General features: G+C 36.3%; 1 protein-coding gene across 3 annotated transcripts in view; it reads left to right on the top strand.

Annotated features, from left to right (window-relative positions):
• Nucleotides 1-16,497, top strand: part of ATAD2B (ATPase family AAA domain containing 2B) — a 79,372-nt gene that overhangs the window by 12,233 nt on the left and 50,642 nt on the right. For 2 of the 3 annotated variants that reach the window (XM_061989987.1, XM_061989986.1), the window contains exons 2-10: nucleotides 3,174-3,328; nucleotides 4,803-4,849; nucleotides 5,791-5,944; nucleotides 8,113-8,215; nucleotides 8,735-8,843; nucleotides 10,001-10,117; nucleotides 12,118-12,193; nucleotides 14,551-14,649; nucleotides 15,799-15,910. In XM_061989987.1, the coding sequence (XP_061845971.1) occupies nucleotides 3,174-3,328; nucleotides 4,803-4,849; nucleotides 5,791-5,944; nucleotides 8,113-8,215; nucleotides 8,735-8,843; nucleotides 10,001-10,117; nucleotides 12,118-12,193; nucleotides 14,551-14,649; nucleotides 15,799-15,910 (972 nt within the window). Of the gene's footprint in view, nucleotides 1-3,173; nucleotides 3,329-4,802; nucleotides 4,850-5,790; nucleotides 5,945-8,112; nucleotides 8,216-8,734; nucleotides 8,844-10,000; nucleotides 10,118-12,117; nucleotides 12,194-14,550; nucleotides 14,650-15,798; nucleotides 15,911-16,497 lie in introns of those variants that run through there. The other variant, XM_061989988.1, reaches the window with a different exon arrangement.

The following is a 16,497-nucleotide window of genomic DNA, read 5'->3' as shown; positions in this document are numbered from 1 at the left end:
TTCATCTCCATATTTTATTGTAGATAAGTGAAAGTTCTGGATAGCAGTCTGGGTGTGATTTGATTCCCTAGAGCTTGAATTTTTAATTGTTTGTTAACTGGAAAATGGGGTTTGGCCTCAATATATTTAAACTTCCAGTGATTTCTCATTTTAGTAGCTTTGTCTCATCTTCATGGTAAAAATTTTGTATGTTAGTGTGTTTTCTACATCAAGTGTCCTAACTTAATATTTGAGCTGGACTGTCTTTAACATTTAGACTTGGTTTGTACTTGCAAAGTTAGTATGTGGAGTTAATAAGCAGATCAATGAGACTCAACTGAAGATACTACCCTAAACAAAGAATAACCAGAAATCATTGCCTCGGTTAAGTGAATGCCTTCTTTGCTAGTACCTTGGGCAACTGCACTGATGTGATGACACTGATGGTTAGCATGCCCTTCCAGTTTTTGAAGCTATTGTCTAGTACGTGTTCATTTGACAGTATTAGAGAATTCAAAGGTGCTCGACTTTTGTAAATTTTGTGAGCATTGGTAACTCAGTAGCAGAAGGAGACTTGAAGTAGCAGGTTATTGTCTCTGAGTTAATCACTAGTATTTTATTTTACCTGCCAGAAGCAATTTCATCACTGTGTTGCCTTTGGCCAATAAATAGGATAAATAAGGAATACTAGCTACTTTTAAGACTTATCACCAGAGGCAGAAAACTGAAGGAAATGCAAGGAAAGGTGGTCACAGGAGACCTAGGAGGAGTTAGGATTTTTGCATGGGAATGGGTAGGAGTGGAGTACAGGAACCTGTGCGTTACAGATTTCACTGCTTGCAAAATAGCTTTAGTGTTAGTCTTGGTAAAGCTTCATTACATGTTTGTTCCTCTTTCTTAGTTTCATTTTCTGTGTCTTGCCTAGCCAGTTTAAAACTGGTTTTGTGGCTTACCTTGAAACTCTGCTACTGACCTGCACAGGGTAGCAGTTGTAGTTTCAAATAGTAGTTGCTAAAATTGAGTTAGAGCAACAATGTTTTTCTGAAAGTCCGTAAATAAACTTTTGGCTGATTAAAGCAGTAAGTACATACATAAATGTTCCCAGTAGTCAGAAGTGAATATTCTGTGAAAAGATGGTATTTTGTGGTTGCACAGTCTTATGGAAAACCACAGGGTGGCCATACATGTCTTTTACAGCACTATGCAAGGTGCAAATGTTTTGTATTTAGGAATGGTGGTAGTTCCCTCTGCTACCACTTTGACTGTTAGATCCCAAATTCTACTTCATCTAACATGAAGTTTTAGTTTTAATCTTTTCATAACATCGTGGTACTTCCTGAAGGAGTGAAATAATGAGGAAGAAAAAAAATGGTGGGGTTCATTTTGTTGAGTTTTTTAACTAGAGTTAAATGAGTCCTAAGATTAAATCTTAACATAGTCTTTATTTCCCTGGATTTTTCTTTGATAGGCTGAAAATTATCAAAGCTAAACCTGTTTTAAAATGAGCTGTGACTGTAAGCTGGTTAGCATTTAAAACTAGTTTTTAGTATTTTTAACATTATTGAAAGTATTTACAAGTACATATAATATGAATACATATCACACAGATTCAGTAAATAAATACAATATCATATTTAATACCATATTAATTTATTATTAGTAGTAGAAGTATTTAATATTAATATTTGTTAAAATTATATATCGGGAGACAAAATGTTAAGACATGATGCAGACAGCCTATTTCACTGCAGCTTTCTATTCTTGCAGACAATGATCCTGTCTTCACCTCTGGTTTTTTTTAGTATTCTCTTTTGTACTTGTTTAATCCCTCAGTGAAATGATTCAGCTCACTAACCAGTAGTAGGAAGCTAATATAACAGAAGGAAAGTGAAGTTTTGGTGTGTCAGAGTAACATCAGAAGAAGAGGAAAAGAGGTTTGAGTGGTACTGTGTAGCCAGTCAGGGAGTGCATGGGCCAGACCCGAGGTTCAATGGTGCTGAGCTGTCTTGTCAAACTGCATGTGTAGATATGATTTTGTTTAGGCCTTGTAACTTTCTAACTGCTGTGAGGCAATTGTCTGTCTTCCTCTCATCTTCCTTTCTTAAAGACTTTCTTTTTTAAAAAAAATCTGGAGGATGTGAGACATGATGGTGTTGAATTCTCTGGAGTACAAATCGGATTGTTGTTGTTGTTAATAAGCCTAATAAACAAAAGGGGTTTCTGTGACTATCTCTTTGCATAGAAGTAAAATTGTCTTTTGCTCCTAGTTTAAGTGCTTACCAACAACTCCTAGACCTTAATATTCAGAAATCGGTTACTCTGTTGTTGCGAGGTCTTTATGCAAGAGAGGGTATCTACGATTTGGTGTTTTAACCAAGACTACTTCCATGAGCTGAATTGTGGTTTATAGAATCTTGATTTTTTTCTTTCTTTTTTTTTGGTAGTTCTTCTTAACAGAAATGGATCTTCTGAAGTTTGCTCTCTGTCCACTTCTTATGTACAGCTCTGAAGTAATCTGTTGCTGCTATCTTTGAGTTTCTGTCTATGTTACCTCTGATAAGAGCAACAGAAAAAAATCCCCTCTGGTAGTGTTAAGGTGCTTCTTAAAGGTTCTAAGACTAATGTTCTTAGTGTGTATAATGCTCTTAATGAACATATTAGCCAAAAAGTGCTGTACAAGTATAAAGTCCACTTTCAGTTACTCCTGTGTACTTGACAATCTAAAGAAGAGAAGAAGGTATTGCAAAGCTCTTACAAGAAGAAAAAGCATGATGTGACTGTTAAAGCACTTTAAAGACCAAGATACTGTCAGTAGAATAAATTCATGCTGCAATTCTAAGTATCATAATTTTCTCTCATAATTCCCTTTTTCTCTTTATTACACTATTAGTTCTTTTGCAAGTAGGATAAGAGTAGCAGTGTCATGTACGATATACAAATACAGTGGGTTGGGGAACCAAACTGCTGTTCAGAAGTAAATGTAAAATATTGTGGAAAAGCTGTAATTTGCAGTAACGTTTTTACAGCAAACATTTTTAATATTTCACATAAGCTGATTGCTAAGAGTTTGATAGAGACTTTCCTTTTACTAAGCTTAAGTTTCTTTTTTTTTCTGTAAGGATATATACAAATGAGCAAATTCAGAATGGTCTGATATCTTTTTTTTTTGTTTGTTTGTCTTTGTTTCTTTTCAGAAAGATGAAGGTAGTGATGCTAGTTTGAGTGATAGCCACGTATCTCCTCCTGCCAAACGTACCTCAAAACATGCTGATCCTGTGTGCAAAGACAAATCAAAATCACGCAGTACTGGGCAGCGAGAGGAATGGAGCATCTCAACTGGACAGTCCAGGTAACTTGGTGCCAAGAGAAAAATGAAGTCTTACCAATTTTCCCTGTATTGTTAACCCATGTAGACTATTTCTGCAGTGAACTGCAGCTCATGCTCAACAGTATACTCTTGAAGCGTGTTTTTTTTCATACCATTTTTATTTAGTTTGAGACTCCGGGAAAGTGGGTTATGTCAATCCTCTCATTTTTGTATTTCCTTTCTGTGTAATTTCATACCAAAATGGAAAGTAATTTTGAGATGCAATCCTAACTCTAGATTCTTGATAAATCCAAATTCAGTGGTTTAATTGGTAGGAAGACATGCCATTTTAATTAAGAAATAAGTATTACCATCTTTAGTAAATGGATAGTGGTCAAGTTTCTTTTTTTCCGTTGTTGTTTTCAGCCCCTCTTCCCTGTTCAGTTATAATGACTCAAGTAAATTACTGTATTTTATTAAATACAACCTTAATCCTGCCACATTTTTATAACTCGAAAGAGAAGTAATTTGTTTCATTTTCTAACTCTGATTAATAATATTTTACAAAGCAATTTTTACTTAATAAGATTCTTCACATGATTACAAGTAATTATGAGAGACTGTGGACAGTTTGTTCCTGGGCCATGAGCTTTCAGTTAATACTAATTCTTTTGTAGATATATTTTTTTGGCTTATCTACAAACCAAAATTGTTCTTGCAATGCTTTGTATATAAGAATTGCTGCAATTCTCTACCGGACTGTCATCTGCTAGGATGAAGTATGTTTAAAAACTGTGTAAGTCTTAAAATAGATCATTTGTTTGGTTTTTTTTTTTCACTTCTAAACCAGAATAAATGAAACATAGTGTATCATATGCCATGGTCATCTAGGAATGTATTGAAACTAATACAGCTTTGATTTGTTTTTTTAATAAGTGTAGACTTGCACTATACCTAAGTAAAAAAATATTTAACATGACTGGGACAATTTAGATCAATGTGTCAAATGAAATTTGGTAAGCATGCTGAAACGCATGCTGTTACTCATGTAGAGCCCACTGCAACATGTCTTAGTTTTTTCATTGTCTTCTACCAAAATTCAGAGCACTTGGCCCTAATGTTGATCTTGAGTCTCTAAGACTTTTCCCAAAAGTTCAGTTACTTCTCCTAGTTTATCCAAAGTGTTTGGATATTAATTGCCTTTGAAGAGCTATATGAAGTTGCTGTTTCGAAACTTAAGAGGAAAGTTAATAGTAGGACATGACATGAGGGAACATTAGAGGGATTAATAAAAGAGATGTTCAGGTAATTGGAGGGGGATTAATATAATTGGTATTTGGCAATTTTTTCTTCATTCTAGTGTTCGACATGAAGCACACTCTTTGGAGGCTACATGTCATAAAGGTTTTGAAGTTACAACAAAGTTCTGTGTTTAAAGTTCTGTTTTCACTGCATAACTTGTGCTTGGCTAAGGAATCTAAACCTTATTTGTGTGTTTAATATAATTGTTTCCTAGGTTAACTTCTCAGCCTGGCGCTACACTACCAAATGGACGTAGCTTATGTAAGTGTATTACAGTGGACATTTCCATATCTACTTTTACATTTAACAATTTTATGTCAATGACTTCTGCTTGCTTATATTTTTGGTAACTTTACCGATACTCTGACCATTTTGACCAGAAAAGTTACTGTTTTGACTCAATTTTCTTCTGTCAACATCTTGGATAGTCTCTGTGGTCAAGGGGAACAGTCTTCTATGAAATTCTGACCTCTTGGCCATGATCTCAATGTTTTTCTTAATTCTCTTACAGTTATGAACTAATTTTGGCCTTCGTCTCCCAGCTAGTCTCTTTAGTTTTGCTTTCTTTGGTTGTTAAAAATTCGGCCTTCTGTGGTACTTAACATTGCTTAACTCTGCTATTGCTTTAGAGAGACCTGCCTTGTCTGCAGCTCTTGCTATATGCTAGTACTGTACAAACTTACAATCTCATTGCCTATCTCAGCTAAAACCACTTTGTCTTTCACGTCCCTTTTTTCATCAATTTTGTGTTATTTAGTTCTGTATTGACTCTATATGAATCCATTTGATGTTACTGTTATTTACTGTGGTGCCTAAAGGAAGAGTAAAGAATGGGATATCTTTTTGTTTGGCACTATATAGAGTAGCTGATACAATATATTGGTTTCACAAGCAAATCTGTATCTGACCTTTTGATATTATATTTGAAAGACTAAGAATTGGGCCACATGTGCATTTTACTATTGATGTTAACTTAAAAATATTGAATGGATATTTGAATGCCAAATTTTCATGATAAAAGAAGATCTTATAAGCATACAAGCTTGAGTCTAAGGAAATAGCTTGTAAAACATCTTTGAAAAAAGGGTACTCATACTGTGCTTCACAACTTTTGGTTTATTGTCCTTGCTAAGTATTGTTATTTCTTGTTTCTGAAAATGTTGTTTCTTGCATTTTGAAGTAGTAATACAAATTTCTCTTAGCTCTCAAAAGCCATCCCCTTCGAGGGGAAAAAAAGGGAGATGGGGACCATGCTTGCATAAACGGAGATATAGAAGTCAGAAAAAGTTGTCGGTCCAGAAAAAACAGATTTGAAACTTTGAATCAGAGTTTATTGTTTGATCAGCTAGTAAACAGGTATGTGGGGATACTTCAGTTGTATTCACAAAGCATCTTAATGATTTTTTAGAAGTTAGAAAGCCCTGTCTTCCAGTGCCATCTGTGTGTTTTACTGTGGGAGTGTATTAGCATTGAGGCAAGCTAGGTTGTGGTTGGTGTTACAGACTGGCTCTCATGCTATAACTGCCTATATTATCCATGCTCTAATTGCAAAACAACTTAACGGACATTTATTAAGGAGTAAAGCTACTCTGAGTTTACACCTGGATAAAACTGCTGGTGGTTATTGCAAAGTGGTTGATGTACTGTAAGTCCACACCCTAGTTTGTTTCTTAGTAACCTGTTTGTGTAATTATACTCTGTTATTTATATTGGTGCTTAGTAATAATGCTTGGAAGCTTTCTAGATTTTGCTTTTATGATTTTGATCATAAAATATCGAAACTTTGCAGCTTTATTTTAGTTTTCTATCATTTGTTAGTAATTCACTTAGGATGGGTGTCACTATTTGACATTTGCTGTGCAAAGTAGGTCAGAGAAGGAGGCATGGTCTGGTCTGAGCATAGGAATGGGAGACAGAAATACTTTTCTTATTCTTATATGGCCCTGGGCAGGTCACTTAATATGTCTCAATTTTTCCACCTGTATACCAGGTTTTAATAGTCACATTTGTGAGACTACTTTCTCTAGTGCTTGGAAAATTATTTAAACGTGAACATTTGACTGCCAAGTGTAATATTTATTGTTAAATGCATTCTATCGAGTCTTTTATTGATTTAATTTTCTTTTTCAATTTACTCAGTAACTACATGGTATCAGTTTACAAATTTATATTGAGTTACATTTATTTTTCTAGTTGCAGTTGAATCTCCCTCTCCTCATCAACAATAGAAAAAAAATCTACCATGAAGATTGTAATTTGATAAGATCATGGTACTGAAGTCTCTATATGAACTTATACTGATAACAGTGTGTCCCATAATCGTTGGAGGTTTTTAAGAAGAGGTTAGAGAAATGTCTGTCAGGAATGATTTAGGTATTGTGTAGTTAGTTCTTGCCTGCCAGAGCAGGTAGACTTTCCCAGATCCCCTCCAACCCTATTTTCTTTGGTAGCAAAATAAAGCATAATTTTACTTGATGTGGTTATGTCACACGTCACAGATGTCTTGGAAGAATTGTTTAAAATTGAGAGAGATATTTAGAATGCAATCTTGACTTTGCTGACTTATGTCACCAGAACTTTCATTAATTTATTTCTAGGCAGGATTTCACCTTTTTTATTTACTTTTAAACAGTTTGAAAGTGAAAGTTTCTGCCTTCTTACAATTATTGTAATTGTTGAAGAATTCCAGTGGAAATCCTGCATAGTCACCATAGAGAGCAGTAACTTAGTGTACAGAACAGGTGGCCAAGTAATTGACTTGATCTGGCTATTACTCTGTTGTTTTCTTCCTTAGCAGTGAAGCATCTTGTCCAAGGTTATTATTTATACATCACCATTATTTTGACAGCTGTTTACAAATACTTCAGATAATGAAAATGTAGACTGACTAAATAGTAGATTAGAAATGGTATAGTAGTGAGGTCAAATAATGATGAAATTCTAAGTGTTACTGATTTATCATGTGAAAAAAAAGAGGCTTTATGTATTTGTGTCTTTGTGAGGCCAGGGTAAGAAGCTATAAAGGTCATGGAGTGGAGGCATTAATTGCTTTCCCAATATTATAATTGTGTATGTAGAAAAGCTTTAATTATTCTGCAAACTTACTCTTATCCAACACCTTATTTAAGCAGTTTCAAATGGAGATGTTACAATTTACCCTGAGTAAAAAAAATACTAAAAACATTTTTTAAAATACTGTAGCTCATTTTGAATCTTGAATTTCAACAGCATCAATGTTTCTTTCTTTTGCGTGCTCTTTAGTTTATGTTCTGTAGGTTCATCTTTCATTTTTCTTCATTATGGTTGGTTTTGTAATTAATTGATAGGTAGCTATCCTAAAATGTTCAGATTTTATTTTATGTGTATGTTTAGTTGACCTGTAAACCTCAGAATAGCTATAACAGACTGAAGAATTAGATCTGTTAAGTTTTTGGATATCATATAAAAAGTTCTGCTTCTTTGCTGTTTTAAGACTGTTTTTTTTTGGTGTATTTGTGTTGTGTTAACTGTTGAATATATTTTAGTACTGCTGAAGCTGTCCTACAGGAAATGGATAATATTAACATCAGGAGAAACAGGCGGTCTGGGGAAGTAGAACGGCTGCGGATGTGGACAGATACAGAATTTGTAAGTACAGAATGTCTGAGAACTTGGATAAAAGTCATATTAAGGGGGAACATGTTTGTTTTTGCAATGTGCGTGCTGTACCTCTGTCAAAAAGTTTCAAATTGTCTTTAGTGGTTAACATGATAAACTCCAATTCAGAAAAAAACTTACAGACATAGTAAATCATGTTTTCTTCATTGATGAATTGACTGCCATTCCCTTCTGATGTACAATAGCGGTCCTTTGGTTTGAAGCACAGTCTGGTGGTCAGAACACAGGACCCTAGGGACTGTGATTGTTTTGGTCCCTAAACCAGCTTGATGCTGATATTAATTCTGTATTAGATGGACTAGCTACTATCTGAGAGACTCAGTTTACCACCTACTAAAGGAGACTGCGTCTGTGGTCTACCTGTGCAGGACTGTGTGTTGGAAAAAGACTTGGGGGATAGAGATTGGGTGGAGTATTACTGAATTGTGGGCTAACACTGTGAGCAATGTGGCACAGTACTGATGGAAGTGCACATGACTTTTATTCCAGGAAAACATGGATATGTATTCTCGAGTGAAAAGAAGGAGGAAATCACTCAGGAGAAATAGCTATGGGATTCAGAACCACCATGAAGTGTCCACAGAAGGGGAAGAAGAAGGTATGGATTGTAAAGAATTGTAACGGTCTGTCTGAAATACTTTGAAAACAAAGCACTCTTTAACATAAAGTAAATGCTTTTGGATATGGATTTGGAGTTATTAAAAAAAAAAATTAACAAGACTATTGTAAATACGTATGTGCCAAAGGATTCCTCCTTTTTAGGAGGAGAGATTTTAAGGATCTCTACATAGTTTTGTCTAAACTTAAGCAAGTTTATTTGAAAGTAGTAGAACAAAGTCTGGTTTCTACTGTGTTCCCTTACTCCCATATTCCAGAAAGAATGTGTAATAGTCTGTTTTGCATCATTCCTTTGGAGGTGGTAATAAAGTCTGTTTTCTGCCCATCCACTGAATTTTAGGAGGCTTGTAGACATGCCAGTGTATTTGAAATTCACCTTCTGTTAAAAGTGGCCAGTATGTTCAAAAAAAATTGATAAAGAAGGAATTACGACTAACTGTGGAATGATCAACAGCATACTTGTCTTCCTTAAGAAGTCAAACTCAAACTTCAAGGATACATACAGGGTTCAGCATAGTGTGCTTCAATTTTGAACTGAAACTGCTGTAAGATGTGTGGTCTGTCCCAATTAATAAGGGCTAGGACAAAGGCTGGACTCTGATCTTAAAGGTCTCTTCCAGCTGAAATGATTCTATGAGTCTAAATACCAAGAGCTGTGGATGGAAATTGTGATCCTGTTAACAGATGGATATAGGTGGTACCCTTATACAGTGTGTTTAGTTGCTTTGTGTAGGAAAAACCCAACCAACTAAACAAAAAAACCTGTGAATTGTAAAGTTGTACTGGTTTTCATGCTGTGTCAAATACTTGATTTTCAGAGGCTCCTATGCGAAAAGGGAAGAAAGGCTTTATTCTTGATTTGAAGGGAAAAGATAGTGAAGTGATATTTTAAATACTTTACAACTAAAACTAATTTGGCTAAATTTATTTATTTTTCTTTCTATTGCTTTTCCAGAACCTTCTGTGGGAAACTAGGGGAAGTTTGACAATGTGCTGTAGATTTTTATCTTGATTTTCAAATTTCCACTGATTGGTCAAGTAATAATTCTCAGTGACCATTAAAATGTCAATTTTTAGGATGAAAATAGCTGTAGAATCAAGTAGAAGTGTTCTGAAAATATTTTCTCCGCCCAACAGAGTCTCAGGAAGAAGATGGTGATATAGAAGTAGAAGAAGCTGAGGGAGAAGAAAATGATCGGCCGTATAATCTCAGACAGAGGAAAACTGTTGAAAGATACCAGGCTCCTCCAATAGGTGAGGAACTAGACAGTACATATGCAGTTCTGCTCTGCTTACCTCCAAAAATACTATGGGTGTGGGAAGGGAGGAGTTGGATGATTACTCCTTATCCATGACAAAGTTCCCATGCATTAATCAGTTAATCAACAGCTGTCTGTTCATGAGCCAGCAATGTGCCCAGGTGGCCCAGAAAGCCAGTGGCATCCTGGCTTGTATCAGAAATAGTGGGGCCAGCAGGACCAAGGAAGTGGTTATGCCCCTGTATTTGGCACTGATGAGGCCACATCTCAAGTGTTGTGTTCAGTTTTGAGCACCTCGCTGCAAGAAAGACATTGAGGTGCTGGAGTGTGTCCAGAGATGGGCAATGAAGGTGCTGAAGGGTCTGGAGCACAAGTCTAAAGAGGGGTGACTGAAAAGCTAGGAGTGTTTAGTCTGGACAAGAGGAGGCTGAGGAGAGACATGATAATTCTCTACAACTACCTGAAATGAGAGTGTAGCAAAGTGGAGGTTGGTCTACCAAGTAATAAATAATAGAACAAGAGGAAATGGGCTCAAATTGCACCAAAGGAGGTTTATACTGGATATTAGGAAGACCTTTGTCAATGAGTTAAGCATGGGAGTAGCTGCCCAAGGGAGATGGTGGAGTCCCCAGCCTTGGAGATGTTGAAAAGCTGTGTAGCTGAGGTACTGAGGGACATGGTTTAGTCTTGGGCTTGGCAGTGTGAGATTAGCGATTGGACTGGATGACCTTAAACGTCTTTTCCAACCAAAATGATTCTATGCATCTTTTTCTTCACCACCATAGGTCTAATGAAAGGCAATCTATTTGTCAGTGGTGGTGACACTGCTAGTATCTGCTGCCTGATTGAACTTTTGCACGTTTGCGTGAGGATTTAGGGCTGGAAGTGAACAGGGTTTAGGTCAAGAAGTAGTTGACAGAAGTTGAATTCAGAAAGTAGTCTAATACATTACATAATTACATAGAAAAAATAGCTACTATTATGTCTGTTTCTTTTCTTGAGTGATAACTCTAATTCATAACTGCAGATAAATTGCATAGCAGCAGTTACCATGTTTTGCCTAGTTAAGAAATTTAGAATAGAACAGTTAGTTGGAAGGGATCTACAACAGTCATCTACTCCCAGCTGCTTGACTACTTAATTTGCTGACCAAAAGTTTGTCTTGAACATTGACAGACTTGGGGCATTGACCACTGCTCTAGGAAGCCTGTTCAGTGTTTGACTACTCTGTTGGTCAAGAAGTATTTGCTAATGTCAAGTCTGAATTTGCCCTGATGCAACTTTGAACCATTCCCATGCATCCTGTCACTGGATCCCAGGGAGCAGAGATCAGGACCTCCCTCTTAATTTTTCCTCTTCAAGAAGTTTTAGAGAGCAGTGAGGTTGTATCTCAGCCTCCTTTTCTCCAAACTAGACAAACCCCATGTCTTCAGTTGTTTCCCACAGGACATACTGTCAGGAGTCCATACAGGGTTCAGCCTTTGAACTTTTTAATACTTCTGTTTAAAACAATGTATTCTGTGCATATTTGGTTTAAATTAGTGACGTGTGCAGTGTGCTATATCTTAAGGCAACTTGGAAATTAAGACTGTGACAGAGAAGTACCATGAATTATTTGTTATTAAATTTCCAACGTCTCATATTACCATCTCTGAAGAGGTTTCTGTGTGGAGTTTCGTGTTATGCAAATAAACTAAAAAATCTAGTCCCCTGGATGAGTTACATTCTGTACTATGGTAGTCATAGGTGTATTGATTTGAGGAGGCAGAGTGGAAGTCCATTGACTATATCAAGCCAAATATGGGGATAGTGACATAAAGCATAAGAAATTTCATTTCCCTGCACCTTCCCATTACTTTTCATAATTTGAGCTTTCAGAGAAAACAGTGGTAACACTATTAGTAAAGCAATAATCTAGCACTTTTATACTGCATTTAGATTAGTTTATTATTGTTCTGTAATAAATGTTACAAACCTGTAACTTCTCTTACTCAGTGCCAGCTCATCAAAAAAAGAGGGAAAATACACTGTTTGATATTCACAGATCTCCTGCAAGAAGAAGCCATATCAGGTAAATGCCAGTCTTTTGGTACATAATTGATTGCCTTCCCTCAGCGTGGTTCTGTCCACTTCTGATTTTCAAAACATTGTTGAGTGAGTTGTACAGTTTGCTCACCTGTGTGCATGGGTCTTGAATTTTATCTTAGGTTCAAATCATGATCAACATAGAAAAATTAATTTCCTAGCACTTGATAATACCAGTGGAGACTTTGTGATAAAGAGAACAAACAGGTGTGCTGCAAGTACCGGAAAGATTTGTGCATTGCACGCTGCATTTTCTCTGAGGGCATGTGTTTAGTGTTTAAATCCAAAGCAGCAGTTTAACAAATATTCCCTTTCTGTTCTACAAAACCGAATAAATCAGGGTAGTGGGTTTTTTTATTTCTTACAGTTCAAATTCCATCCAAGTAATATTAACAATTCAACAAAATACTTAACAAGCATCCTTTTTGACTATTCTCTTTTGTGTCAAAGAAGTCTGGAATATACAGAGTTTTCTTAGAAATTGTTGATAGACTTTATTTATTTATAGATGAGATCAGAGCTTAATACATTAAAAAAAAAAAAACTTACTCAAAATTTCAAACCAGAAATACGTCTGTGAAGAGAATTTGAGTAAACAAGTGCCAGTCTCAGGTGAAACTCTTGTCTCATTGCCCAGTTTAATAGCATAGTGAAAATATGAAAAGTAAATTAAATAATAGCAGAGTCTTATGATACTGCAAATTTCTCAAAGGACCAATGCAGAATCCTGCATCAGGGAAGGAACAACCCAGTGCACCAGTATAGGCTGGGGACTGACCTGCTGGAGAGCAGCTCTGCAGAGAGACACCTTGGAGTCCTGGTTGACAATAAACTAACCGTGAGCCAGCAGTGTGCCCTCGTGGCCAAGAAGGCCAATTGCATGTTGGGGGACATCAAGAAGAATGTGGCCAGCAGGTCGAGGGAGGTTCTGCTCCCTCTGCCCTAGTGAGGGCTCATCTGGAGTCCTGTGTCCAGTTCTGGGCTCCCCAGCTCAAGAGGGACAGGGAAGTTCTGGAGAGAGTCCTGCGCAGGGCCACCAAGATGATCAAGGGACTGGAACATCTTCCTTTTGAGGAAAGGCTGCAGGAACTGGGGCTGTTTAGTCTAGAGAAGAGGAGACAGAGGGGGGTATCTTATTCATGTTTGTAAGTATATAAATGGTGGATGCCAGGAGGTTTTTTTTGCTGTATCTGGTGGCAGGACAAGGAGTAATGGGATGAATCTGGAACACAGAAAGTTTGATTGAAACATAAGGAAAAACAATTTTACTCTGAGGATGAGGGAGCCCTGGCACAGGCTGCCCAGGGAGGATGTGGAGTCTCCTTCTCTGGAGGTTTTCAAGACATGCCTGGACATGTTCCTATGTGACCTGATCTAGGTGGATCTGCTTCTGCAGGGTGGTTGGACTAGATGATCTCTAAAGGTCCTTTCCAACTCCTGCCATTCTATGATTCTATGAAATTCTTCCTAATTGTGTAATATTCCCTTTAGTTTTTTTTTTAATGTATCTAGTTTTTGATCATTGAGCAGTAAAACAGATTGCCTGTGTTATTGTTTGACAAAAACCACCTCTGTGCATTATCATGTCCATACAAATGATACAGCTCAGTGTATTCACTGAAAACACTAATTTTTACTGGTAGCCAACTTATGAAACAAAAAGTGCCAACTTTTCTCAAACTGAACGTCTTTTTATACAGAAGATACAATATGCATTGTGTAGTATTTCTGAAATACTCAGTTTTCTGAAATACCGTCATACTAAAATAAGAAATAGTTAATGCAGGGTTTTATTAATTTTGCTTACATTCAAATCAGAAGTTAAACTACAGTACAGGTATTTTGTGAAACTGTTGTGCTGTTTAAAATTAATGCCCTCTTTTATAAAAAGAGACCATGTGCTTTAGAAAGTATGGATTTCTTTTAAAAACAGTATTTTAAGACAGTCATCAAGCTGAGTAAGAAGATCTTGATATTTCTGTTACGTTGGAAGTCACTGAGGTAGTTGGGAACTTTCCTAAGTACAGTTGCAGCCTGGTGAACTTCAGCAGCTTATTGATTGAACAATTAGACTTGCTGAAGTAGCATAGACTGGACCACATCTTAGAGGGATCTTCTGTTTTAATAATGTTTATGTTGAAATCAGATATCCCTGTGACAGTAGATGATGTTCCCTTCCCAGGTAGTTTCGATGCTTACTTAATAAAACTAGAATTTGCATTCATCTTAAACTTGAACAGTACTGTACTTGCTGTTTCAATTTAGTTTTTTATACAAGAATCAAAACATGCCATTTTACTGCAAAGAGGACTGAGTTTTATGTTGATTTTGCCACTTCAATAGGAGAAAGAAGCATGCCATTCACAGCAGCGATACAACCTCTTCAGATGAAGAACGTTTTGAAAGAAGAAAATCTAAAAGCGTGGCCAGAGCAAGAAATAGGTATCAAAATATCCTTGGTCTTTAGAGATTTTGATTTTTATCAGAAAACAAGCAGAACTATTCTGTAATGCTTTTCAGTTTGCAGACTTCTTTTTTTTAAATTCTACTTGTAAGTACCTGCAGATACCGTTTTAAGAAGATTGATGGTTATATATTAACATAGAATTTCAGGTCTTATTAGTAGATGATTAACAATAGTGATAAAAGATAAAAAGTTGAGAGTATCTATTAGATTCAGTTGGGTTATAAGACAAACAACTTCTGTCGGTCAAAATAGATTTTTTTTTTTTTAATGTACTTGGTGCCAGTTAGTTCAATTGTACTCCCAATATTAGCTCTCAGTCTTCTCTCTTCCTGTTGTGTAAAAAATATGTGCCTTCTTCATACCCAACACATTTTTTGACCTTACACCAGTTGTTTAAAAGTGCAAGTTCTATAAGGTAAATCAGTAAATGTACTTACTGCCACAGATATGTTACATGGAAAACAGGACAAAAAAAAAGTTTCTTCATCTTTTTTCCATCTTTCCTTCCTCCTGAGGAATTCTAGTGATGTACAACTACCAAAAATATAGTTCTAAGTGTAATCTGTATCTTACTGGTACCCTTCTTCTTTCCTTTATCTGTGTGTTTGACCTGATATGTTAGGGGCTTAAGAGCTTCTTTGTACATGCTAAGAAACTGGAATAGGTGGATTTGAATTATGACTGATCTGCAAGAAATAGTTTTATTTCTTTTCTGTAGACTCTAATTAGCTATATTCTTAAAAATCTGTTCTGCTTGTACTGTTAATCTTTTTCTTATCATACTGAACATATGCAGTTCATCATTTCCAGGGAAGAGTGTCTTGTTCTTTTGGTAGATGTTGTTTCTTCTGCGTTTAATCAAAATAGTCTGTCCAGTCTACTTCTCCAGATGGAAATATTTGTATGGAAGCATAAAACTACATTTGTATTGTCTTTAAGGAACTTCCAGGTATACAAGAATAGTTACCCCAATAAAAAGGTTGATTTTGATTACCTTATCAATACAGGAAAGTTGTTTCTTTAGGTAGTAGAAGTCATTTAATATCTTGATTCTTCCCATTCCATCAAAATGATCAAAACAGGACAATACTTCTTTGGTGCTCTTTTTTTTTTTGGTTCAACAGGTGCCTGCCTTTAAACTTTAGAGCAGAAGACTTAGCTAGTGGAATCCTGCGAGAACGAGTGAAAGTTGGGGCAAGTTTGGCTGATGTTGACCCTATGATTGTCGATAAATCGGTAGGTTTTGTTAAAGCTTTTTGTTTTCCTTTCTCCAATTACGCATAGGCAGGATTCACCACAGCTCCTAGTTACACTTCACGTAAATTCGTAACAAGCTCACTGATGTTTCAAGTTTTTCCAAAGCTATTGAACGTTTATTCCTTGGGGCTACAAATCACTTGCTTTTAGCTTGTAGGTAATCACCAGGCTGCAGATGTATTACCAAAATATCAATTATTTCTTTGTTTACAGTCAGTTTTCGATTACTTGTAATAGTAAGAACTGGGATATACTGAGCAGTGCAGAAAACCAAAAGTACTGACCTCCTAGATTGTTTAACTCAGTGCTAGACATGTGGGTCCTGTGCTCATTCAGAAACAATGATGCACATTAACTTATGGTGTGTATTGTGCAGAAGCCACTGAGTTATTGCAAGAGCTGAGCCATTATCTAGAAGTATTTTGACTGCATCGCTATTAGACTGTGCTTGAGTTTAAAAATACTCCCAGTCTTAGACTGGATCTCTGTATGTGTCCAGGCATCCCTGACACAGTTAACTTGTGAACCAGCTAAACCTGGTGTTGGCAACCAAGAGTCGACTTTCT

Source organism: Colius striatus, chromosome 2, assembly GCF_028858725.1.
Source record: "Colius striatus isolate bColStr4 chromosome 2, bColStr4.1.hap1, whole genome shotgun sequence".
NCBI lineage: Eukaryota > Metazoa > Chordata > Aves > Coliiformes > Coliidae > Colius > Colius striatus.
This window is presented reverse-complemented; position numbering and strand designations above follow the sequence as displayed.